The following is a 27,570-nucleotide window of genomic DNA, read 5'->3' as shown; positions in this document are numbered from 1 at the left end:
TCCACGGATGACATCGATACACACAGCACGTAATGCGGATGTCGTCCATGGATGACACTCGTGTAGACAGGTAGTCGAGTGGATGTCGTACATAGATGGAATTCGTAGCAAAAGGGTTAATAATGCTTCGAAACACAATACTTAATTTTTAATTTCAATTGCAGCTTAATGTTACTTGCAATTTATTTAATACTCATTTAGATCTTTGCGGTTCCAGGTTCCTCAACTTTCAAGGCATCGCTAATATACATATGATCAATGCTAAATAATAATAAAAAACAGAAAAAAAATGCTTTGCTTCGATTCCAGAGCATTCGCAGTGGATGCCATTATAATTAATTTGGGAGTGACAACGTGCTGGCGTGCGCGAGGGTTTTAAACGGCGCTCGGGAGAACTATTATCGCGTACATTAGGCGGGGTGTCATACGTGTTTTGTGTTTACAGTCGATTGCCACAACAACCTGCCCTCTAAACCTACCGGGAAGGGTTTTCTTCCATTTGACCGACATTATGGGTGACGACATATCAATTAGGCCCTCACGTGAAATATGTCGACAACGAGACTATAGTTCAGAGACGACTATGTAATACACAAGTGTGTGCTCGAACAATAATGCGCTATTCTATATAATTTCGTGGCCATCGTGATTTGACAATACGACAAAAGTCGGGCTGAGTGCTAATGCCGCTGCTACGTTCGTCTATTTACAGAAAAATGTGTTAAAGATTTTATTGTATTCTACGAGTCGGACTGTGCTCATTTTTATTTGGATTTCGAGACAGTTCGTGGTGATAATATTTGAATTATATAAAGTCTTCAAAAAATTATTTACCTAAAAATTATACCTGCGAGATATAAAATTTTATATACATACAAAATATTATGTATTAAACTAACATTAAACGTACCTAAACTTACAAATATTAAATTTTTTATTATGTACTCGTATATATACATATACATATAAATTATAATATACAAATTATAATTTTGAATATACTGTGAGAAGCGGCACATTGAAAATAATAGAATAGGTAAAAAAATTTAAGCTTCTTTAATTCGATTCAACATGTTTTTATGGTTTAAAAAGATAATTTTAAGCAGAATTAACTGATCTAATATTCTGCGTGAATATTTAAGAATCAACCAAGCGTTGGTGAAAAGATTCAGCGTCGCCCTGGAAAAGTTCATCATTCCGATTTCAGCGGGTTTGTGCGCCAGACCATCGATAATATTATACATAAGACAGTTTATTATTCATTTATTCAATCAGATTTCCATATATTATAATGTTTATTAAATACCACGCTGAAAATCTCCCTTTGTAGCGGCCAAAGGTGTTTTATTTTATATTAGACGCCAGCACCATTCGCTTTATTGAAAATTTAAAATAAAATCTAATGCATTGTAAATAGTTCAAAGCGGAAGGTAAAACGTCGGCAAGGCGTGGGCGACAAGAAATTGAATCGAGGGTGAGTTCGAATAAGACGGAGGTTAAATATTATGCAAACACATACACAAGTATATATATATATATATATATATATATATATAAAGTAAATCAAAATGTCTGTCACATGTGTCTGACGCTAAGAAGATCTACATGAAACTTGTCAGACATATATATCTGACATATACGATTTGATAAAAGGTGACGTCAATCACAGATGTTCGACGCAAACGATTATGCACAAAACCTGAGACTTTACCGAAAAATAGTTTTGATATGGGGCCCCATCAGTCTATATATGCGTGAGATAAAAAAGTGTTTTTTTCCAGGAATGTTGGCAAAAAAATTTCTTTGATACCTCAAGTTTCAGTGATATATTTTTAACTAAATTATTTAACAAAATTACCTTGGCGCCTATGTGTTAATAGAAAGAAATTTATATTATTGATTTTATAAGGTGCTTGTGATCGGGACATGCTTGGATCGCATTGGGAACAATGAGAACACATAATACAAAATAATTAAAGAATAGCTGTAAATTGAAAGTCTACATTGATTGAAAAACTTCTAATAATCTAAAAAAAAAGATTGTTTTACAAAAGTGTATGTGTTGTACATGCGTTTCAAAACTGAACACGTAAAACATTTTTTTCAATATTAGATACTGATATTTAGTTAAATATGTATTTCGTTAAAAAAAATAAACTAAGTTAAATATACCCATATGAGTCTACGTAGGCAGTATAACTGCGTGTTTGCTTGTTCATGTATATATCAATTGCATTAGAGATGAAATTATACAATTTTAATTCACATATTTGGGTTTAATTCCAGTAAAATGTTTAATCAAATATACTTTATGAGTTGTCAGCGCCTGTAACACTTCTGTGACATCAATTAATGGAATTAAAACGTGCAGCAGCGAAACAGATTAGTCAATTGTCATTACCCATTAAAATTCAGCGATGAATTTTAATCATGATAAATGTTCCTCACGATGAAAAGAGTGATTTTGCAAGAAATTATATCGCCTCGGGATTCTGCTTTTTCTACTGCAAAAAATAATTAATGTGACAATATTGCTATATATATTGTTACGTTGTTGCATAAATTAAAAATACAATTGTATCGGTGCTAGTTAACATCATTTGTTTTATACTGTTTCAGTTACTCGATTTCAATTAGAGTTTTTGTGCGTTGATCTGCCGAGCGTTACCAGCCCATAAATCACACTAAATGAATAAATATTATTTAATGTTGCAAAAACCCAAGTACGATATTATTTTTCGCAATAAATTGCGGACTTCTTTCCGGCACGTAATTAAACCGTAGGAGAAATGTGATCACATAAAACAGACGACAGCAAAATCAATAATGATACAATACGGAGGACGAGAGAGAGAAAGCTTGAGATAAAACAATATACGTAAGTTTGTAAAACTTAACACTAGAAAGACGGACGAATTTAATATACCTACATTGCCTGAAAACAGTCAAAATGACTGCGTCGTGAAAAAAATAAATAATGCGTTTAGAAATTTGTTAAAAATTAATTTTTATTATTTCATGTACTATTTACATTTATACAAATCATCTATAAGTGCTAAAAATAAAAAAATAGTTCATCTGAAAAAGAAGTTCATTATTTTTACAATTCATGCAAATATAATTTAAGATGTTTTTATGAATACATTTTCCGCAAACATGTTTGTTGCAACTTTGACACGTATTATTAGTTTTTTTATTATTACAAAGTCTTATTTAGCAAAATTTTCTTTTATTTCTATTGGTATTTGCATAATGTCTGTGGGTCATCATTTTCCTTCGATTTTTTTTGTGTTGATGTCGTGTAGTCCGCGGAAAGCTGTTCTGCCAATTCAAACAAAAACTGTTCTCTAAGGATTTGTTTTCTTTGGATTTTTATTCCTGTCGCTTCTTTGTAAAGAATCCAGGCATTTATCGCAGCCAAATCCAAAATATTGAAAAATATTTGCAGAGGTCATCTACTGGATTGGAACTGGATTCCACGGTATATTTTCTTTACCTTTGATCTGCCATGTCTTCTTTGCTGACCATAAATAAGTCAATTTCAATTTTTTTGCCTCATAGGCCCCACGAGCATATAAAATTCCAATAAATACACGTATTTCCGGTAACGATGTTGTCCAATCGTACTCCGAAATTCGACTGCCCTCTTCTTCTGTGCACTGTTTTATGTGTTTGATAATATAATTATCTATTATCAACGAAAATGCACCGACAAGATCACCTGTAATAATATTTTTTTTGCATAGCTTGTTGGCCCTTTCACACCCTTGAAAACACAATTAGATGATGACCTTCCTGGAGTACCACCTTCGGCAATTTTTGTCCATACAGTACCATCGACAGCTGTTTCCAGTTTTTGAAATCTTTCATCAGTTTCTGAGCCACTTAGCACCCTCCTGCATACACTGATGGCACTTTCATTTTCATCAATAGTGATCACCTTCATCGCTACCCTCAGAATCAGATGATTCACGTGGAATATAATCCAATTCATCTTCAGATGATTGTGCCCAATTTTCTGCATTTTATTCTATGTCGGAACACTCTTCACTTATGTGTGTTAGCTTTTGCAACAATTCACTTCTCTTCGACATTTTATTTATAAGTTCTAAAAAATCAACTGAACAACGCGTTATACTGAAAGTTACTATGTGAAAAAGACCGGTCTAATGTCAATACTTACCATAATTCGGTTATTTCTATGTAACAAATGCATTATGGCTCATTCGAGATGAATTATCGCGAGATAACGATTTGCAATACAATAACAAAGCCGTTTGTTTATGTAAAATTTCTAGAGCAGTCAAAATGACTGTTTTCCGTCCATGCAGGCATAACATGTAAAAATATTGAAAATAAAAGTGAGATAAGGCAAATAATACGATTTATCTACGCATTTAGATGTTGTATAAAAAGTCACAAAATTTCACGAAGCTGCGACTTCAAATACATAGTTATTTTTATGTTTGAAAATGGAAAACAGTCAAAATGACTGCGTCCGTCCTTCTAGTGTTAATTATATATAGCACCGGCTTATAAGGGATTATCGTATTTTTTCACATGAATAATTTTGGGTCCGAAAACTCAGTTAATAATATTATTATCACATTATTCAATTATCGGCAAAAACTTTAATTGAAAAACTCGTCTAATAAATCTTAACGTAAATGACTGAAAGGACAAAACGCTTTTGTAGTCATCAGCCGCTGCGTACATTTCATATACAGAACCCAATGCCGTTCAATTTTTTTTTTTAAATATAAAAATTGATTAATCGCCGTAAATTATAGTTAATTTTTACAATTAATTTTTATCAATCTTTTCATTCTGAGAACCACGAATCTCAGCGTTAGCAGCTTCTGTATAAAAACGAGTCAATCCGGTTCGTTCGTAAAATATGTCGCGTATCCGCTGATGATCTAATATAAGGCATTGTTATTATGAATTCCGCGATATCATCGAATTTTGTGAGGACGCCCATAAAGAAACGCTGAAATTTACATATAAGAATAGTTAAAGTTTCGGAAGCATTTACATAATAATAGTCTTCGCGATGTATATATAATAATATCCATGTGCTAACGACACGTCACTGTGTTGCTACCATCTTCGGTTATAAATCGATTGGTTTAAAAACCGAAAAAAATATTCCATAAACAACTATTTACTTTATTATCAACATACAATTAAATATCACTGATTCTTATAATACACAGTATTGCCTTTAATTAATGGTTATAATAAAAATAAATTTGCATATTAAAATTTGTACATCTTATTATTGAGAAAATATTCTAATCAAAATGCTGTAATTAATATTTAACTTAAAAATGCAAATCACTCTAGTCTACAAATAAAATGCTAATTTAACAATTAAACAATTTTGTAATTTTGGGAAAATCTTTGATGCGATTATGCTAAATTTATTAATACAAAAAATAATCAATAATTAAAATATAGACAGATACCAATAAAAACTTAATCGTTTTCATTCAATACAAGCGTATCCTTATTCCGTCGGGTTTACCAAGTAATATGAGATATAACGTAATAACTCAATAATATTTGAGTAAATCCACAAATTCAATTTGTATATTTTACGGCTCTAACGTACCTGAAAAACAAACAAAAGAAAATAATTTTGTTGTCGCCATAATATATTAACGACGAATCTGCAAAATTGCGTTATTGAATTTGATGGTATGTTCTTTTTTAAATTAGCGTTATCTTAAAATTGTCAGAACCAAAATATAAAAATTTCAACCCTGAAGTATGTATACAACCCTTAGTGGCCTCACGACAAGGTGCAATAATAATAAACTAACAATAGAAGGGTTTCTTATAGTGCATTGTTGATTGTATAAGGTGTTCCAATGGTGATACAAATGCTAAATTTCCCGGTTGGAATTTCAATATAGACGGCGGTAGTGTAGTGATAGCTTTGAAGCTCAAAGTCTACAAAGTCTTCAATCAAAGATATGTATTACAACCCGAGTATAGTATTATACACAATGTTAAAGGCGACAAAACATCTTTCAAAACTGCAATACACTCCTGTCAGTTTATGACCACTTGCCTTCACACAAAAACATAAATTTTATTATCGCAGGATTTACGGTTCGCGGTTAAATAACATCGGGTTCTTAAGAAAACCATTCCCAGCTGATTTGCACAATCAGATTGATTGCCTTTTTGATTGTACACAGAAAAATAGTCAGAAATGCACTTAACACCTGAGCCAAATTAAAATCATAGCAGGAAGGATAAGTTTTAGATATAAATGGTTTTTCTTCGGAAACGAAATCGCGTTTTCCAACAGTTCGAATGTGCTCCACGCATGGGTGCAAATACATCTGATATATCTAATGCAGATTTGAAAGCATTCGAGCGATGTGCTTCACCTGAGGAAAATTTTCCAATTTCGCATCCTACTCACCATAAGGTGCAGATAAATTTATGCGAGCAGATATATTTTTCGGTAACTTTGTATAAACGACTTGTATTTGAATAAATTATAAAGTATGATTTTCTTAGCTGACTAATGTAAGATCGAATCTCTGCACGATATAATTTTCCATTAGAATTAGTAATCTTTTCGTATGTAGTGTTAAACAATTCCAGAGATACATAAAAATATAATCCTTGTTCTCGAAGTGCTTATTTCGTTCTCCCCATTTCTTGGTGTTCGGCTTTAAATGAACGCGTGCAACGTCAAGCCAATTATCCCGTATCCATGTACCGAAAGCTGTTGAACTGATTCAGCATAACAAAACATTTCTATTTGTTCTACGCCGTTTGTTCATTGAATTGTATTCTTGAGATTCGCGATGCATCCTAATTCATTTTCTGTTAACATTTGTAACTAATCACATCTGTAAAACTTTCAGAACATGTTCATCCGCGATATGTTACTGCGAGTAGATTTACAATTTCTTGAATTTCTATAGCATATGAGACTGATATTTATTCAATATCATTCATGAGTCATTATGAACACATGATTATTTAACAAAACTAAAACCTTATAGACGTCGTGTAAGATATTGGGCCAAAACTGCTCCTTACGTCGTATTTCTAGGTGGTAACCCAACGGTTGATCCTTCCATATTTGATTATTTATGTAATTGGCTGACTTATTGACCAACTTGAAGCAGCAATGCCCCGGAAGTATCAAAAAATTAATATATATTGTAAGGGGTATGCACGCATTTGTAATAATTATATAAGGGTCAGAATACAAACTATGTAGTTAGTGAATTACTCATTGCTACAAGATTGTAAGCTCGAGATATCCTTGACAAGCCCGGATGTTGTTGATAAAATTCTTCCCCAAACTCAAAATATTCCATAACAACTTAGTAAAGCATTGTGTTGCAATATACGACAACATTGAGCAAATCGTAAAATAATGTTATCCAGGATTGCAAAGTCACATTAAAGCGAGCACATAAAAGGCATGCAATGACGCATTCCTGAATCAGTCGCAGGTTAGGTTTCTATAAAGTATAAACTCAATCGTGATTTAGTTTTCCATAAGTTAGTCAGTACTCAGTCTTCAGTCAGCCATGAGCTCTGTCGTACTTCAGTTTTCAATGGAATCGTATTTTAGTAAATCATATTCAGTCGTATTCAAGTTCAGTTGTTTATGTTATATGTAAACTGTACAAGAAATCATGAAATAAATAAATACATCAAACGTCTTTGTCTGTTTAACTGATTAGCCTCCACATATTGGTAACAGCTTTGTTAGCAGCAGGAAGAACCTACATATTGTTGCCACCGTCGCTGGATGGGCAGCATTTACTTGGAAATATATTGCTATCTAGTGAAAATCGTTACTACCACTGCTTGACATCACACTGCTCGAAACTGGTATCGAATCCGGTAGCTCTGACTTAAAATGTTTTAATGCATTTTGAAAATCTCAATATTTTTAAATCAGATGATAACTGGGATTCACCCAATGCCGCACCCCATTGTTTCACATTTTATTTAATCATTATCAGTATATCGGAAAATTTCGCGACCAATTCGTAAATTTGTATACCTTTTTAACGTAGCAAATGTAAAAATGCAACAAAAACAAGTGGTGCACTATTGAAAACACCTACCGCGTATTGCAGTGTGCAGTATTATGAGCATCGCGCTAGCACACGCGTTACACAACACTGAATCGCATCAAGCCGTCATAAAAGCAACTCGGCTTTTATATAACAAACAACGTTCAGTCGTTACTGCACTGTTCTGTTACCTTTTTGTGCACATGGGACTATTCACGGATGCAAATATATTATTCAGATATAACGATTGCATCGTTAACTATGCCAATGATACCAGACATTATAAACAGTCTGACAAAACTACATTCAATGATGCTTAATTCCAAGTTTATTCTAAAACAAGCAGCGAATTGCAGTAATTATTCGATATTGTATTATATGATGCAAAAACTTGAATAATTATTCTAGAAATTTTATTGCATGGTTTTATGGAAAATTGTTATATTAATTCCATAAACTACGGTTAATTGTTGAATTTTAGTAATGGAGACAACATCACATTCTAAATAATAAATTACTATTGTAAGTGGTAAACGGCTGAAGCGACGGGATCTGAATCAGAGGTACCGGGTTCAATACCTGCTTCGAGCAGCTTGATGTCAAGCAGTAGTGGCATCGGTTTTCACTTGGAAATATAAACTGCAATATGTTTCAACAAATTAACAAATGAAGAAGTCCTGAGAAGAGTGGACAAAGAAAAGGCGACAGGCGAAGAAAGGACTCTACTGAGCACAATCCTGACCCCTTCTCCAAGAAGAGTGCCTCCTACACGACGTCATCGAGGGTAAAATAGAAGGACTAAAAGAAATTGGAAGAAGAAAAATGCAAATGATTGACTGAAAGACGAAGCGCAGGATCAAGAAACATGGAAGCAGAAGTTCAGAAAGAAAAATACATGAAAAAAAAGGGGGGATAGTGGTAATGGAAATGATAGACGATGAAGGGTATGGGAATCATTTATTTGTGGTGGCTCTCATACCATGGACCTGCCTTCGGGCAGACTACCATTTATTATTATGTTTCCAAATGAAAACAGTCCTCATCCCACATTGCTGCATCAAATAATCTATCTATTATAGAAAGTGTAGTAATAAAATTTGTCACCAAGAGATGAGAACTGTTTGGGTTGCCATATGTAAAACCGAAGCAGTATTAAGTTAAATCGAAACAACAGCTTGTAGGACTCTTAGGTTCTGATTGCTGTTTAAACAATATTGTATTTAAATTTAAATTTCAAAATATAATCGTAACCATTCTTAATAAAATTAATTTACTGTTCCATAATGTATTTATAATTTTACACATTTGCTGTTCACAACTTATCGTACAATTCACGTTGCAAGTAAAATAAAACATTAAATTAATACTGACGTAATGTCATGTTTGTAATTACTTAACATGAATAAATTGAACTATACCCACAACTCGGTCATCACAGGGCTAATTTTCAGTCGTAATTAAACATGCAATTCTATCGTGGTTTGTATATTGTATTAATCTGAAATATTTGCTTTGTAAATTGTATCAAACAGTCCCTAACTAATTCACATTAGATTCTGGGTTGGGACCGCTGGTGTTGCCGTAGGCACATTGAACAATTGGGGACATTTGGAAAACCGGTTCAATTTATTATGTATGACTTCCAACTTTGCGATGAACTTCTCTTTTGCATGAAATATTTCGAGTGTTAAAAATATGCACAATCAACTGAACTGGTTAGGCGGCACCAAAAGCCCTGGGCAAAACGCTATTTGCTACTGCTCTCATTCAACACACTAGACTCGAACCCCATTTTACAATGATGCTCGGAAAATGTTACCGCTTGATGTTTGATGTATTTTATTGAATGTTGCCGAATGAAAAACAAAAATATTTCCTAGCTTCAGGGGAAAATATGAGCCCAAAATAAATAAATGATCATATTATTTATTTAAAACATTACATGTTAAACTTCAACAAGTAACTGTTTAGTAAATTAATTCCGAACTCATATTGATAGATAAAAGCAAACAATGCAAGCAAAAACAATTGTTGAAAATTTACTGTCTAAAATCGATATATCAGATACATTATGGTTGAAAAAGGTATGATAGTAATAGGTTAATGAAAAAAATAAATATAAAAATGATACAGATTGAAGCTTACGCAGGAATTAGATCTAATGAAATGTCACATAAAATAGCAAATTAAACAATAGAAAATGGTTCAATCATATACAAGGATTATGTAAAAAAAAAACAAATAAAAAGTAGAAATATTAAAGTGGGACAAAAAGAATGAAGTGATACAAGAGGGGTATATTATTAAAGAGTATTCATAAAACCAGTAACTAGATAAAAACTAAATTATGGAAGCTTTTTATCACAATTGCATCGGTTAGGAATCCCAACTACAAACTTATGCTGGTCTGGTGAACCGATTGAAAGTGGCAAATATTTAATATTATATTGTGCTTTATTTAAGAGGCATAGACAAAACACATTGAATAAAATACTTGTTTTTATTTTTTTTGAAAAATTAATTTGTAAATTAGTATAGTATTTTGTTTAATTTTATTAGTAATTAAGTTTTTCTGTACAGTATTGTATGTGGCTATATTGATACTGGAGGCCAAATATAATAAAATAAAAAAAAATTATTGTATTAGATTTTTAATAAAAATGTACGCTGATATGTTGAAACAAGACCTAGTGATGCATGGCATCGTGTCTACTACAACATGTCTAATCATCTTATTTTGCCGCCAAAATGGATTTTTTCTACTTTATTTTATTTTAAATCTCTAAAACCGCTAGACCTACCAAAAATTTTATAGTTCTTCATTTCGTTGAACGCCCCGTTATCTCAAAAACTGAAATTCTATTTTAAGCACTTTTTGTCCTGTATCTTTGATACGGCTGGACCTGTCTTTTCCAAAATCTAATCAACACGTCTCCCGGTCAATACGAATCGAATGTTTTTGAATTATTGAAATCGGTTGACCGCGATCACAAAATCGTCGACGAAAATATGTATCCGAACATAGACACACACTCACACACAAACACATATCCGTCAATTTTTTCTAAGGCATGCCAAAATGTTCAGAAACATTTGAAATGTGAAGATATATAAAAAAAATATTTTTTGATTTCTTTACAATGACTATAACTTACTTCCCTACGGGAAGTTAAAAAAACTGTTTTTGTATTAGATCTCTAATAAATATGAAGGTAGACACGTTGGAACAAGAAAATTTGTCCTGATTCTTCCTAACTTATCAACAGCTCGATTGATACCGTACGAAGTTATATTGGCGAAGAACCAATGCTGTGATTCAATAATTGAAACCGACTACTGGAGTTAAAAAGAAACCGAGCGTACGTGCACCTAAATTAGTGCTACGATATAAAATTTCCTGCGCTGTGAAACTTAGCTAGTCTGTTAAAACCACGTAACAGCGGATATCCGTAAATCCTTCCGTTTCTCGCCCTTGCCACTTTTTTGTTTGTAAAGATACAACACGTATTACATACTCAATTACAAGCACGTGCACGAACACAGATGCATCGGGGCCACGTTCATCTCCACGGCTGCTAGTGTCGCCACCTCATTAGTGTTAGAACAAAATATCGAGTACTGAGTAAATATCGATACTTTGCGGTCGATAGTGAGTACTTTTGCTATCGATTTTTTAGCTCGATCTATTTTCCAATATCGATTCTTTTCGTCGATAGTACTCAAAAAGAATCGACAGCGTAATCTATGAACACCACTCATCGACGAACTATTAACCCCACTCATTGCCAAATGCAAAGCAATAGTCTCTCTAGGTGGTCGTAACTGTTCAAAGAATTGTCCAAAAACGATCCCTCAGGGTCATCAGTCTCAAAAACCCAAAATGAATATGACCACACTAATAAATAAAGATATTTATTTATTATTCTTATGTAAAATGAAACGGATTTTAAAATACCTTAAATGTTTTATAAAAACATATTCAACAAATAAAGTATGATTATTTTGCGTTTACTATATTTTGATTCTTTTTTACGCAAAATACTAATATATAGAAATTGATGAATATTATTATTTGAAATAATTATATTTCGATTCTTTTTTACGCAAAATACTAATACATAGAAATTGATGAATATTATTATTTTAAATAATTATATTTCGATTCTTTTTTACGCAAAATACTAATATATAGAAATTGATGAATATTATTATTTGAAATAATTATATTTCGATTCTTTTTTAACGCAAAAAAATCATGTTTTGAAATTTTTGAATTTCAACATGCAAACATATGGGTTTGAGTTTCTCAGAACCATTTAAACTTTAAATCCCATTGCTCCGAGGAGATGCTTCTCTACAAGTGTCGAAGATAATATATCTTGACCGTCATTAAACTGAATGTTTATTGCTTTCCAAAGAGGTTTTTTAAAGTTGCTAAAATTATTCATACAAAAATATTCAACAATTATAAAATATTATTTTACTTAAAAATATTAAAAATATTATTATGCTTAAAAATACTTAAAAAGTATTGCTTTTTGAATATAGTATCAGACTATTATATTGTTTTAATCAAAAATACTCAACTATTATAACTTGTCTTTTTTTTGAAAAATTAAAAAATTTGAAAGTAGTATTGAAAAATTACTGTTAAAATTTTACAATATTGAAAATGATTCTGATTTAACACATCAGATACAAGCAATAGAATTCATTCTAATATTGTGATATGATATTTAATTAGTTTTAGATCTTTGTTGCACTTATGTTTGATTTTTATGAAAAGTACTCAAAATTCGATATTGAGTCCTATCGATACTTTCGCCACGATATTTTTTTGGCATCGATATTTTGATTAGATACTTTTCAAAGTACTCAATATCGATCTTTAGCCTCGATACTTCTAACACTACTCCTCATACATACAAATAAGATCGCAACACAATCAAACTTGTGCGTAATTGCGACTGCGTCTCGAATCTCGCCCCGACCATTCAATTATTGAGCCTCAAGGCGTCCGTAATTGCGAATAAAAGGCCCTTTATTAAAAGTGCGAGAAAAACGATAGACTGATTGCGGCCAAATGAAATAATATTCCCATCGTATTACCCAGGGCGTACATCCATGTATCTCTTAAAAAAATTAAATCAAAGAGAGCGCGTTTTTTTTTTATTATTCAAAAGCGACATTGGAAACTCAACGCCAAATTTCGTTCGAGACAAGAACAAAAAGTTATTTTCTCGTATGTACTTGACATCGTGGAATAAGTATATAATTAAAAAATATATTTGAATTGGGACTTTTTAAAATTCATATATTTGCGAATGAATTACGTATACAGTCACATGCGCGTGGTTTATTTCGTTATTTGTTTTCTTTGTAATACTGGAATCGAATACGTGATATAATACAAAACAGTAACGCGCATAGCAGATGCCGTAGACATCAGCTATGCGCGGATACAAAAACTGAATACAATTATAATTTATTCATATAAGCTGAAAAAATTCCCTATACGTAAATAAATCCTTGCGTGATCCTCCACAATTCTCAACGCAATAAAAAATCTATTGAAAACTAGACAAAATAATTAGTTTGATAGAATTATAAACTTTATTAAAATCAATATGATTGAAAGAAATTGTTAACGCCTAACGTACACCCATGATTTATAGAAATTATATAAATATATTTCTTTACTCTTTATACAATCATAAAACCTAATCCATCTAATTGCACTATTTCGTAGTCCCTTATATTGTAATCATCATGTCCCTAATGCCTCCTTTCTGGCCTGCCCTCAATCATTAATCCTTTCTTCTAAGAAATGCATATTCCTTGAACTAATTCACAGGCCAATATATGATTAGATACGAATGTAATGGGCAGTCGCTTGAACCCAAAAACAAACCAATCAAAATGTAATATAAAACTATAAAAACTTTGTAAATTAGTATTTACCAAAGTTTCAACTATGTAAGATCGATCAGTAGTATCTTAAATCTTTCCACTCGGATGCCGCCAGGAAAATTCATATAAATCTCGGAATTCGCAAGATTTCCCGAAAGGGTTAACATTCAAACAGGTAACACTAACAAGTACTAACTCAACATTCAAACATATAACATCATCTATCAGTTTCTAATAATGTATTTTTTTATCTAAATATACAACAATTGAAACTATTTTATTTTCCCGTAGGGTAAGTTATAGTAATGGGCCGAAAATCGAAAATGAAAATTTTTGCGTATCTTCACGTTTCAGAGGTTTCTGAACATTTTGAATTACCTCAGAAATGAATGTGTGTGTGGGTGTGTAGAGAAAATTTTTCGTCGACGATTTCGGGCGTATGGATGAACCGATTTGAAAAATTCAAAAAGCAATCGATTCCTATTGATAGGGAGAAGTATTGAAAGATACGTGGCAAAGAGTGCAAAAAATAGAAACCGAATTTTTGAGAGAATGGAGTATCAGATTTGAATGATCCAAAAAACATTATGCTCGTGTTAGCAAAACAATTGTTTTTAGAGGAAAAAAAATTTATTATATTTTTTTCCAAAAAATTGGTCATAAACTCTTTCCATAAATCGCGTTAAGAACCAATCGCTTCAAAACAAAATTGGTCCAAACGAAAAGGATCTAATCAGTGTAAGTAAAGTTGGTCCCAACGAACTGGATCTAATCAATTCATAACAGAAATAAATTAGAAATTTTCCGAAATTAATAGATATAACTACAAAAAATAAATCATGAGATAAATTGTGTCTTAGCTGCAAAAAAGGAAACTAACTTTACATATAAGTAACACATCGGAAATCTTATATACACTGTCACGACCTATAGGAATCTCAGCATATAATAAAGATGTTTAGAATCCACGGACAGCGTGTCTAGGAAACAAGATGCTAAGTTGTCTTATTTGCATATTTCCATAACAATGTACAAAATAGCTGATATACAATCTGACAAGCCACCGATCGTGTGACAGAACACAGCGTCAATACAACCCCCAACGAATATGCGTAAAATATGCATAATACAAAAAACCTCACACAGCGGCGCGAGCTTTGAGCGATGATCAAGTGTTGGAATTGTTTGACAAATATCATAAATAAGCTTTGAAAAAAAAATTGTATGCTAATTAATTATATACGAGAAGTTTTTTGCTATTATAAAATATCAAATTTATTTGGTGCAAAAACAAAATTATTTCAACTCATGCATATATATACAGGGTGTCCCGGAACTTCTGGGCCAGAAGCCGAAACGAGGTGATAGTATTGATGATAACTGTCAAGAAACAAATTAAAAAAAATATCTCACGTAGTTTAAAAATTATGAGCTCTTAAGTGCAGCCTAGAGCTTTGGTGAAAATGTGACTATTTTTCGCTTATTGTGGTTGATTTTTATTAATTTTATTCATTTAAGCTTTGGATCCGAAGTCGTAAGATCACAGTCAATAATAATGACATAATTGCCCTGAGTTTTTAAGAATTAAGACTTTTTGTTGAACTATGAAATTAAAATTTTCAAAATTGGTCAACATTGTAAAGCCTTTCTTTAAAACAAATGCACTAAAATGTGTTGGCAAGTTTTATCAAAAGTTGGCGCATTTAATCAGAATTCAAAATTGATAATAAATAAAAATTCATAAAGAATAAGGACATAAGATTTTACCGTTATACAACCCTTATTAAATGTGTCAGCTTTTGATGCAACTTATCAACAAACTTTAGTGCATATTTTTTTAAAAAAGGGCTTCTGAAAATAGTCACATTTTCACCAAAGCTCAAGGTTGCACTTAAAAGCTCATTAATTTCAAACATTGTTTTTAACGAGTTGCATTGTAAAACACTTAATTCGAGATCTTTTACTATCTTAATTGCGTAGCATACAATATTGGTATAAACGCATGAATAAATCAGCTGCAGAAATATAAATTTAAAACATGTTTGAAAATTTATTTATCCCCAAAGCGTTGTGAGTGTAGGTAGGGTTTAATTGTAAGATAAAATAAGGATTATAAACAAAGACGAATCATGTAACAAAGTAAAGAAAACTGAAATTATGAAAAAAAAACAATTAAATTTGAATGTAAATTTAAAATTTACTCTATATTTGTAAAATGAATATTCAGTAGCTTTTCTATATAGTGAAATAGGAGAAATATGCGATGATAAGCATTAAATAACCATTCAGAGAGATCATGATATCAATACGAATTGCCGCGTGCGACAAATGTGGTTGAATACTCATTTTATGATTCTCATAATCATATACAGTCATCGCATTGGAGAGAATAGCGGCAATCGCATTTATATATAGTTCCGCAAATTCCTACGGTTTCATATTCAAATAATATTGGACGTTTATTGTAAAATAGATCAAGCGATACAGTATCTATTTATTTCGGATTTCCTCAATATATGCTATTGAAATTGAGTACACTTTGTGTAAAATCTAATTGGATCTATTTACTAACAATTCTATATTTAAAAGCCTACGTAAGGGTACTGATGACCATGTAACACAGACAAATCCTTTTTATAGCCGAAAACGAAGCTCACATAAGAACCCCATCTGCTTGATCGTTTATAGGCACATATCTATCCAATATAAGTTCCAATAACTATCTAAACAACTCACATTAAGGAACATTTAAATAATTGTCCCCAAATATAATGCATAAATATTTAATCATTCTTACATACCACACAAAGTTTTAACAAATTGTCAAAAATTTTTCTTGATTTCCCATTTGGTCTTTTTCACTGCCACCTTCACAATTATTATTTTAATGATGAGTAATGAATATATCGTAGTTCAATGGAATAATATTAATTAATGTCTCAATTATTTTAGTTTTCTTTGTCTCTATTCTTAAAACGACAATTTACATTGAAGATAACTATCGCGCAATATCGAATATATTTTCATAAGATTTTTCATCCATTCGCTAATAAAACATAGTAAATTATAACAAGCCTTTATAGTGCAATCAATTATATTTTCTACATTTCAAAACGACTGTTCTTGTTATATATTTTATATTTGCAGAGAAATAATGTAGTTGGCTATTATATTAAATATATAATATCAAATAACAACCAAGTAGAAGTATACAAATATTAAATCAATGGCGTGCGCTTACTGTTCATATACTCTTAAAATGTGATATAATAGGAAAAAATTAAGTTTAAAACGAATTACAGTGAATTGGACATTTAAAGTATTTAATATAGAATTTCAATTCCAATTGCATAAGTGCGTTGTGACGGCTCCGAATTCAGATTGTCATCAATATTTCATATTTCAATAGTAAAGTTACTCAATTCTAGAGTAAAGTTATAATTACACGTAAGTTATAACTGACATATTCACATTAAAAATAGGATCTAAAGAGATCGGGAAGGTAGAATTTCTACTTTAAGTATTCCAGAAATTAAATATTAGAGAATTAAGTATGTGCCATAATAAATATAACGGTCAGAATACAAACTACGCAGTTGTAGTGAATTACTCATGCCACTACATTGTATGCTCAAGATATCCCTGACAATCCCAGGGAAAATACGCAGTAACAACTAAGTAAAGCTTTGAGTTGCACTATGCAATGACATTGAACAAGTCGTAAAATAATGTTATCCAGGATTACAGAGTCACATTGAAAGCAAACTGATAAAAAGGCTTGCAATGACGTATTCGCCAAGCAGTCGTCATTTATTTTTCATAACGTTCAGATCAGTCGTATTTTAGTTAATCATATTTAGTCGTACTCAAATATTTTTAATTTTATATTTTTAATATCGAGAAAATTAAGATAAAACTAAGCATTTGGCAATGATTGAAAGTCCGTCGTATTCCTATTTTTACAAGATATTGCAAATGTTATTATCCGGCTATGTTATAAGCTAGTGCAAGATCAAAATTAATGTTGAGAATTGAATTGGGTTGAAATTTGAAGGAATTAAACAGCGCGTGCTGATTGCACTGGAGGACAATTCGCATGAGCGACAAACACAGGCGACCGTCGAGAGGAGAGAGCTGAACGTCCCAAAAAGAGCAGATACGAAAGATGGGACCGTATCTGCATTTCCGATCTCATGCATTTGTAATCGCAGCGGCATTCCTGAACAGCACACGGACGAAAACGCTACAGCTCCATCCACATATTACAAGAACTCTGCGCGACTCGCCTTCTGGCTTCTGCCGTTCTCCTGGTGCTGCTGCCGTTTTCCCGAATGCTCTCATCTCTCCCGAGATTCACAATGAAAACACGACACTACTGTGAAGATTACAATAGCTGTTTGCACCGCAATTCGCTGATAAAATAGTTATATTAGCACATGCACGCCGTTTGCAACTTGGGCCAGTAGTAAAAGAAATAACAAAGACAACGTGTATATTCGAATATTCCCCATTGAATTTTATTCATTTGAATCAGAGTGTCATGCAAAATTTTAATGGAATCGCAAATTACTAACAATAAGTCAAAATAAAAATAATTTTCGTACAAGTAATAAAAAAATACACCGGATTGTACAATTATGAATTTGCTTTCCAACTATAATTTATATTATTTATTAATTTTGATGTTTAGTCGTTTTTTATTTTGAAATTTTAAAAATTGCTAAAACAGAAATTAAAAACTTTACGATTGATCATTGGAAATTTTAAAGTAGCAGACAAAAGATGTGTAACCAGCCATCTTAATTCTTACAACGGCGCCATCAGGAGACAATGTATTAATATTCATAAAATAGTATTTTTTTCGTTGTTATTATTTGTTGGTTTTGAGCTTTCGTATTTAGTTTATGATACCTGAATATAATGTTTAAGTATTGAATTGCTTTCTAAGATATATTGTTACTTTTAAGTTAGATTTAACAGTTTTTATATATAACCTTTTTAAAAGCTTATATGTGGGTAGAGTAAAAAAGGTCAACTAATCCTTTACATTGGCAAAGGTGTGAACAATGACAAATACTAAATAAAAAGGTAGATTAAAGTAAAAAAGATATCTTCACAAGAGATAAGTTAAAGTAATAAGTAATAAGTAATAGTTATTCGACCTCTGCTGATGAATATTTCCATCTAAATATCAGACCAAGTTTATATACAATGAAAATGAAAAATTGTTCCCATTAATTTCATATTTCACATTGGTTAAATGATGATAAAAAGAGGGCCCGATGACAATTTTTAGAAAAATTGTAAAAATACGTTTTTCTATAATTAGAAATTAACTTGGACTGAATTCGACTGAAGATAGTTCGATAGTTATTTGTTTGATACATCTTATGTGTTGGCATATAGTTAATTTAGTTTATGAAGTCAAATTACCGAACATCAAATTGGACCTTTGTGCCCCGCCCTACCCTACATATTATACTCTTACTAGTAAACATTCAAAATAACACATGCATTTAGTATTTCTATCGTAAGTTATGTCAAAAATATCATTATGTCTTGAAACTAATCAAACTTGAATATATGGAAAAAAAATTTTTTACATCATATGTTAATGAAATTACACTTGATTGAAAATATAACTAGAATTGATTTACTGTAATTTATTGAAAATTTTTAGTAATAGTAGCAACATTACGATATTATCTTACGACTAATTATTAAATCTAAAATAGCGAATGTCAAAGAAAAGGGAACAAAAAATTGTCAAATTAATTACTTTTTCATACAGTTCTGCAGTCTATAATGGCAGCATCATGATTTTAATTTCCTGTCATTAGTATCATGATTTATTGAAACTTTTAAACTTCTATATTAATTGCGCTGCATAATTTTGTTGATTTTCAATACGCGGTTTATGAAATAACCTTAATGGGATATCAATTAATGGAATCCGCTGGATGATATTACGATAGCAGGAAAAGTGACGAAGAATTAATCTTTGAAGATTAGAAAAAATATTTTATTATAAAAATTTGGATTAACATTATTTTCAGAAACAATCATAAAAATTAAAAATGTGTACGTTAAAGATTGTTAATTGTAAATGAATAGAATTAAGAATTTTTAGAAAGTGTTATTATGGATGGAAATACTTTTTTTAATTACAAAACGAGCAAGATCGTTTAGCTTTTATATCAACAGCTAGTGATGTACATATTTTTCCAGACAATCTTATATGCATGTGTGATTATATGCTTAACAGGCTCATCCGTATAAAACGTGCTAACAAGCATGTTTACATCGTTATAAATAAAAAGTCAGGTTGTAAAACATACAATATTGTATACGTACAACCATTTCACGTCTCGATTTATAGATACATGGAAGCCCGCGCAGTTTGTTAAGAATGCGTTCCGGAAGCAGTAACTTCATAATAAATGACATTCACGTACCCTTACCTGTGCACTTTTGTACAGGTAGATTTTTGTAGCTAAGCATTAAGACTTTATTTAATAAAAAAATATTTATCACTTATTATTTCATACAAAAACACATTATTAATTATTTATTACATGTCAAACGATAAACCGTAAACATGGTAATAAATAGTTTCCATGAATATCTTTAATTAAATCATAAGTCCATTTTTGATGAAATTTTCAGTTCACATCAATGTATTTGTTTATTTTGAAGTTTCTTAAAAATATTCATATTTAGGCACAAAATATCAGATTATTACACTTTCCTCTAATAATACATTAATATCAACATTTTTTATTTGCAAGTACGTTTAGCATAAGGGTTGAAAATTATAACAAACATGATAATATTTTATGTGGTCCTTGTGGTGATTATAAAACAACATAATATTCGGAACAAATTTCGGTGAATTAAAAACAATATGAATGATGAAATAAAGTTATGATCATCCAATATTTTCTAAAACATTAATTCATATCCGCCAATTTATTTTTAAAACTACGTGTAATTATTAAAATTTATGATCAAAGAATAGCTTGGCCTTTGTTTTTATTTTGCACCATAATTGACAACAAAACAGCAAAAGCCCGAGCAACATAAATTGAAATAAGTAATTAGTTATGTCAAACATGTTATGACAATAAATTCACTGTCGCTAATTGCTGCAAAATTTCAAAGCCTGGCGCTAATATAAATTTAATGATTTCATAAATTATGAAAATATATACTGTGTATACAAATAATATTAAAATGCTAACCAGACATAACAGACAACAATGTTTAATACCATAAAACATTTAACAATGTTGTAAATATATTACGTACAATACAGTAAAATATATCCAAGAAAGCGTAAAAAGTAGTGTTTTATATTTTTCGCTTCAGGAAATAAGCATCATCAACCAACGGAGGTAAGCTAATATTCAATTTAGTGGCTGGCAGCGAATAAGCATTTTATAATGAGACCAGGAAAAAATCCAATAGTTAATCGGACGAAGGGGAAAGCATTTTGATTCCGTAGATAAATGTTGTGTATTAGCTCACATGCGAAACAGAAATCAGTGTTCGTACTGGAAAAATACTGCTGTGTCGTGTCATACGACATTTACGTCAGAAACTATGTTCCATATAAGACCGAAGTTGTGTTTAAACGAAGCCTTTCCTGATTATGGCGGAAAGGATTTTGGTTATATAACTGACTGCAAAAAAACTGGTAATGAGCAGTACACTAATTGACATAAGTGCATAGTATATTTACAAGTACAAATAGTTCTGAAGTTGATTTACTATTTACAAACTTCTAGTTTGTGGTGGTATCATGTCTTATTAGGTGCCTTTGGCCAAAATATTTCTAACACCACTATTATAATTGGCAGCTTTTTTTGTTATTTATATGAACAGCGATCAGAACTTATGGGCCCTAAGAGTTGTTGTGATGAATTTCTTATAAACTTCTTTCATTATAGATGGCAACCCAAACAGTTGTCTCATCTCTATGTGAAGAATTTACTGCTCTATTGCTTGACAACAGGCTCCTCGAAGGGGATTCGAACCCGAGACCCCTGATCCAGGTCCAATCGATCTAGCAACTTACCTACGAGCGAGCCATTTCCATTTCAAGCGCAAAAAAGCTGCATTAACAAAATCACAAATACCAATCTCAACTACAACTTTTTCCAATGATAGGACAGCAAAATGGAATTCAATATTAAATTCTTCATTTTAATAAAGACGTTTTTATATGTTCATCTAACATGAAACGCCGCTGTAGATAATTTCATCATAATTAATGACAATATTTATTATATACCGATCACCAACTTTGGTATTACAAATTAAACGTAAGATCATGCTGCGTCGTCTCCAATTTGGAGATGCCTGAATCTAACGATTACATTATATTTAATAAAGTTATGTACGCAAAAACAACTGAAAGTAATGTAATAAGTTATTTAAATATCACTCAAAGCTAAAATCTAGGAAATTTCCCAGTTTCTGCAAAATAATGTAAAGACTATAAATGACACTTTCCATAACACGGGAGATGGATCACCATATCATTCACCGGTGTGAACACGACTTGTCGCAAACTCGGCTCAATGCCGGTTCGTTTTTAACTTGGTTCAGGTGCTTCCCATACGATACAGAGAAGTTACGACATTAATATATATATATTTAATTCCTATTATGCGTAATTAGCGCTTACAAGCATTAGCGCCATATTGTGTCTTGGTTATGCCTATGTTGTGCTTTACTTTTAGCAAGCCGGTGTCGATGTCTGAAGGGATGCGCTTCGACACGCACTGGCGCGTCTTGGAGGCGCTACGCCCTGCAGCAGCTCAGACTCAACATCCAAAACTCGAATTTTATTTTTACACTTTATTTTTAGCAAACTGAAATATACATTATTTTTATAAACTAAACTAACATCTGAGTATTGCGATTATTCCAATAAAAATATCTTATTATCTGATCAGGCGTTATCTAGTGGCCAGGTCCTGATCATCAGATCCAATCCAGGTTGTTGGCAAACTGGATATGGTGGTTTTCTAATTTATTTTTGTGTTTTGATGTTAAAAGAATGATTGTTTCTTGCAAGAGTATATTAGTAAAAATTTACTAATTAATAATTATCAAGTATATAAATTAAGAAAATTTGAAAAAAAATTAAAATGATCAGTCATGATAAATCACTCATTTATTATATACTCGTAAGTATGTAGCCTTAATCCAAATCCGTAAAAAACTTCAAAATAAAAATGTTTGTTATGTAAACAATATATATAATAAATCATTGATGAATGTCGTGAACTAGGAAATATATCATTGTATTTTCACCAAGTTTCTGACAAAAAAAATATTCATCTTGAAATTTCATTAATATTATCTTATTTTATATGAATATTACCTAAGTGTAAAATTCAAAAATTTAGTTACTGTAGAATCTATATCTACTTATCATAGGCAATAATAAAATTGGATATACAATTCCAAACCCATGTATGCTGGTTGACAACTTTTCATATGATTTGTAACTTACTGTGAGTGACACACAAAAATGAACAAACGCGAAAAATACCCATTCAGTCATAAAAACAACTTTAGAGCAAACTATATTATTTCACCGGTCGCGTTGCAAACCCCGTTCGATTCTGTTTATTCGCTTTATGTCATCGCCGCTTTTGGACTCGTTCATGTAAACATTTTAATCTAATATATAAATTTCCATTTAAAACGATCGCACTGAAAAATTCGGCCGCTGTTTGTCTACGGCTTTTACTCGTACCGCATACACCAAAATTCAGGTGTACTCATGGTGCACTTGCCTAAGCTTTGAGCACATGTTGCTCAAAAATTGATGAGCTGTATAATATATTAGCAAATAAAAAAAACAGAAAAAACAAATGTCATTGTTATCAACAAAATTATTCCTGAAGAGAGCATGTAGCAAAGAATCTATCTTACGTTAACTGAATCTGCGCTTGGCATAAAAAATGTACGAAAAAATTAATAAGATTAATAAAATATATCATAACTGGCGTAATGCATTCAATATACGGCGAGGTCGACCCGCTTCGAGAACAAAGTTTGTGAGTTATGGCGTTTCGCCACAGATATTTTTCCTTGCGAGAAAAAAGCAAGAGGGCATTAATTTGCAGCAGGGCACTTCGCCGATTTCCGAAAGAACGAGCATGGAATTATTAGCGATAATTCTTTATCGTGGATTTAATTAATTCTTCGTAATTCATTTAGAAATTCTTTGTCATCGATAAATGAGGTTTGAAAGGGCAGAATAAGCGCATGATTGATGAGACACCCAAGCAAACGGTGTGACGTGGCGTGGTGGTTGAATATGTGAAAGAGAATGAGCTGTGGCACATAAACAAAGGAAAGGGGAGTAATTTAAAATGCTTCCTTCTGCCGCCGCAGTGATAACGAAGGTAGACAACCTCATCTCGTAAATAAATAAATTTTAATAGTTAAATTTAAACACCCAGTACTTGTTCATGACTAAATCATAAGTTAATGTCATCTATCGAAAATCCATCAGAATTAGATCAGTTACACAGTGGAGAAAAAACCGCTTATATATTCATTCAATTACACCTGATTGGGTCTCGGTATTAAATATTACGATGTTAAAACGCTAATAATTTCCGAAATTGATTTTTATCAATAGCTCGAACAAAATATCCGATGAGATAGGCGGATCTAAATTAATATCATATCATATTATACACCTAGCAAAGTTTTGCTCAGCCAGAGCACGTTGCCTTAGGGTGTGCGTTAGAGATTTCCGACGAGGGGTGCCGGAGGAAGGTTCGTGGATGTTAGTCTCCTCAGGGCCTTATTGACAAATCTAGCACGTCGAAATCCGAAAACCGAACTGTTAAGCCCGTCGTGAACGAAATGAGAAATGAAATACATGTTTGCTCAAGCCGTAAAATTCGGCAAAGTGAGCACCGCACTGGTGAAAACTTGCGATCCAACCGTCTCGCAACGAGTCAAGAGCGATTCAAAACGGAACGCCAGAAAACGACGGAAACTCTAGCAAAAGACGTGAATATACTCACACATGTCATATACCCGATATTTAATCCCGTCGAAACAAAATCGTCACTCGCATTATACGCGCCCTCAAACAACCACGTCGAGGAAATATCGCCTTTTCGGTGTATGTCCTTATACGTTAGAAGCAGACGACACGCTCAGTACGTTTTATTTCTGCCTTCTCTGCAAGCTGAAAGCATATTATTGCGGAAGGAAAGATGCAAATCAAATTACTACTCGTAAACGTAAACAATTATGAAATTGATACGCGTTACAAGACTACCGCATAACATAAAACACTCATTGCATGGCAGAGATATTAATTTAGAAATGAACAATTGTGTAATACACGTGACAATTAATTCGTGCTACAGCTATAAATAGAAAACAAGACCAATACCTGTACCGAATACTTGATAAAGGCAATCAATAAACAATAATTCATAGTGGCCAAATATAATTGGCCTGTAGTAATTTCATTCGCCTTACAGAGCAATTTCAGGCAAGCAATCAATGAATTAAATTGAGTCATAACGGATTTAGTTCAATAATGCCACGGTCCCAATCGATCTGCCGTCTTCGGTGCGAGAGCGACTGAAACGGAGCACTTGTTGCTGTTGCCTACAACAATCTATGCACACATAATAGCTTTTCGCTATTGGTAGGACTGAAATTGAAAATTCTCCCTGAGATTGATTGGCATCGTTCAGGTAAAGTAGGTGGGTTTGTAATTCGGCTCTGTGTGTAAGTGTTTCGTTTTAGCGTAAGCAGTCGAGCGTGCGAGGGATGATGACATGGGGGTGCGGATGCAAAACCGCGCGTTCTACATCTCCCTTCGACAAACGCACGGACAACCAATTTCGTGTAGCCTTCATCTGTTACTTCATGTAATGTGATCGTACTAAAATTAAAAAATCAAATAAATTACAAACACAGAGTCTGTCGACACTGTATTATTATGAATCTCTATCAACCTGCGTTTATATGTGTATGCTATGATGCATTTATTCCTCGATTGTAAAAATCGTGAAGATTGTAAACTGACCATTTCAAGAGTTCGCCTACACTGATATAAAAGATTTTCCGGAAAAGGTAGTCTATACTTCGGAGATATTTATACAATGTATGTATAATAAATTATAAATGATGATTCAAAATGAGTAAAATTCACTTTAAAATTGAGTAATGAACATTTGAACATGTAGATTTCATAGACGATAGATAACGAGACAAAGCAGTACAATAACTACGATTCTCGTTCTGAGAAAATGGCGACATTTGACGCAGCAGGCATGATATCCAGTAGAACGGAATGAGTGTATATTTTATACGGCGAACGTTACTGTAATATGACGTCTGACGGAAAAGAGGTGAGAAGATACGACGTGTCGCGCAACGCTCAAGTAGACCCATGTGCCGGGACGCGTGTCTAGACGACACACGCTTTTATTGCGTTTTTGTCGTGATATAAAATTCAAATGTGATTTCTTTTCACTTTCCATAGCCGCATGCTAAGTTATTTTTTGGCAAAGCGACACGTTATCCTGAATAGAATAGTCAAGTATTACCAACAAAAATATTCTTCTCGATTTTAAATTTTAACACTTACGGGACGGCACCGATTTCAAAACAATCTACTGTACCGGCTGTGAACTTAATTTCATTGTGTATGTTATGCAATCTGTTTCATAAAAATTGAAGGATAAACATTTATAATATTAATTTATTTGTGATCATTTTACAAATAATGGTGACGTTCAAAACAATTTGTCTGAATGAATGTCTACTTGAAACTCAATACTGTACTATTGTAAATAGTAACAAAATTTACCAGTCGTTTTGCCATATGTAAAAGCGCTCGGTCGTTTTAAATATTAAAAAAAGACTATATAGCTAAAAAAGGCTAAAAATACTACTAAAAAAACTTAAAATTATTTTCTAAATACAACACTGTTTATCATTGCTATATGTAATTTATTCAACGTTTCGATGCAAACTGAGTCATTGTTTATAAAATAGCCTGTGTCTCACAGAGTATGTTTGTCCACTCAGGTGGACAGCCGTCCTCAAAGAGTTAAATACAATTTATATTAATTTAGAATATTTATTATTGAAACAAAATCCAATATATATTGCCAATATTCCATATTTACTTTTTATATTCCAGTAGCTTTGATGTTATTAAGTTATATTAAATTATTATTCCCAAACATCAAAATATCGCAAGAAAAAAGTTCAAAATATCACCCTGATTCCGTAAACGTATTACAGTGAAATATTCTTTTGGTAGCGAGGATGCCTTCTGCTTATACAGGTGGCAATTAAGAAAGTTTCAGAATGCATAATGTCGCGTGTCTTAAGTGAACGTTTTTGGACTGCGAACAGTAATCTATCATAACGGGGAGCAGGTATTCTCCCTAAGAAACTGACAACTTTGTTCAACGGAGCAGCTATAAGTCCACAGAGTCGCAGTTTTCCAACATTGACAGCTTCCCAAAATACCAAATGCATGCAGAATAGATACAGACTTCACATTTCTTATAGAATCAGTAAAAAATAAATTTAA

At 32.1% G+C, this 27,570-nt stretch overlaps 1 protein-coding gene across 1 annotated transcript; it reads right to left on the bottom strand.

The window, feature by feature from the left end:
* Positions 1 to 3,455: 3,455 nt before the first annotated feature.
* On the bottom strand, positions 3,456 to 3,946 carry LOC113376171. The gene is made up of 2 exons (XM_026616090.1): positions 3,722 to 3,946; positions 3,456 to 3,659 (listed from the first exon to the last, which is right to left on the bottom strand). The coding sequence occupies exons 1-2, from the start codon at positions 3,944 to 3,946 to the stop codon at positions 3,456 to 3,458; spliced, it is 429 nt and encodes a 142-aa protein (XP_026471875.1).
* Positions 3,947 to 27,570: the final 23,624 nt, after the last annotated feature.

This window comes from Ctenocephalides felis, unplaced genomic scaffold (genome assembly GCF_003426905.1).
Source record: "Ctenocephalides felis isolate EL2017-DRISC unplaced genomic scaffold, ASM342690v1 CF-g0.4_SCAFFOLD_01886, whole genome shotgun sequence".
Classification (NCBI taxonomy): Eukaryota; Metazoa; Arthropoda; class Insecta; order Siphonaptera; family Pulicidae; genus Ctenocephalides; species Ctenocephalides felis.
This window is presented reverse-complemented; position numbering and strand designations above follow the sequence as displayed.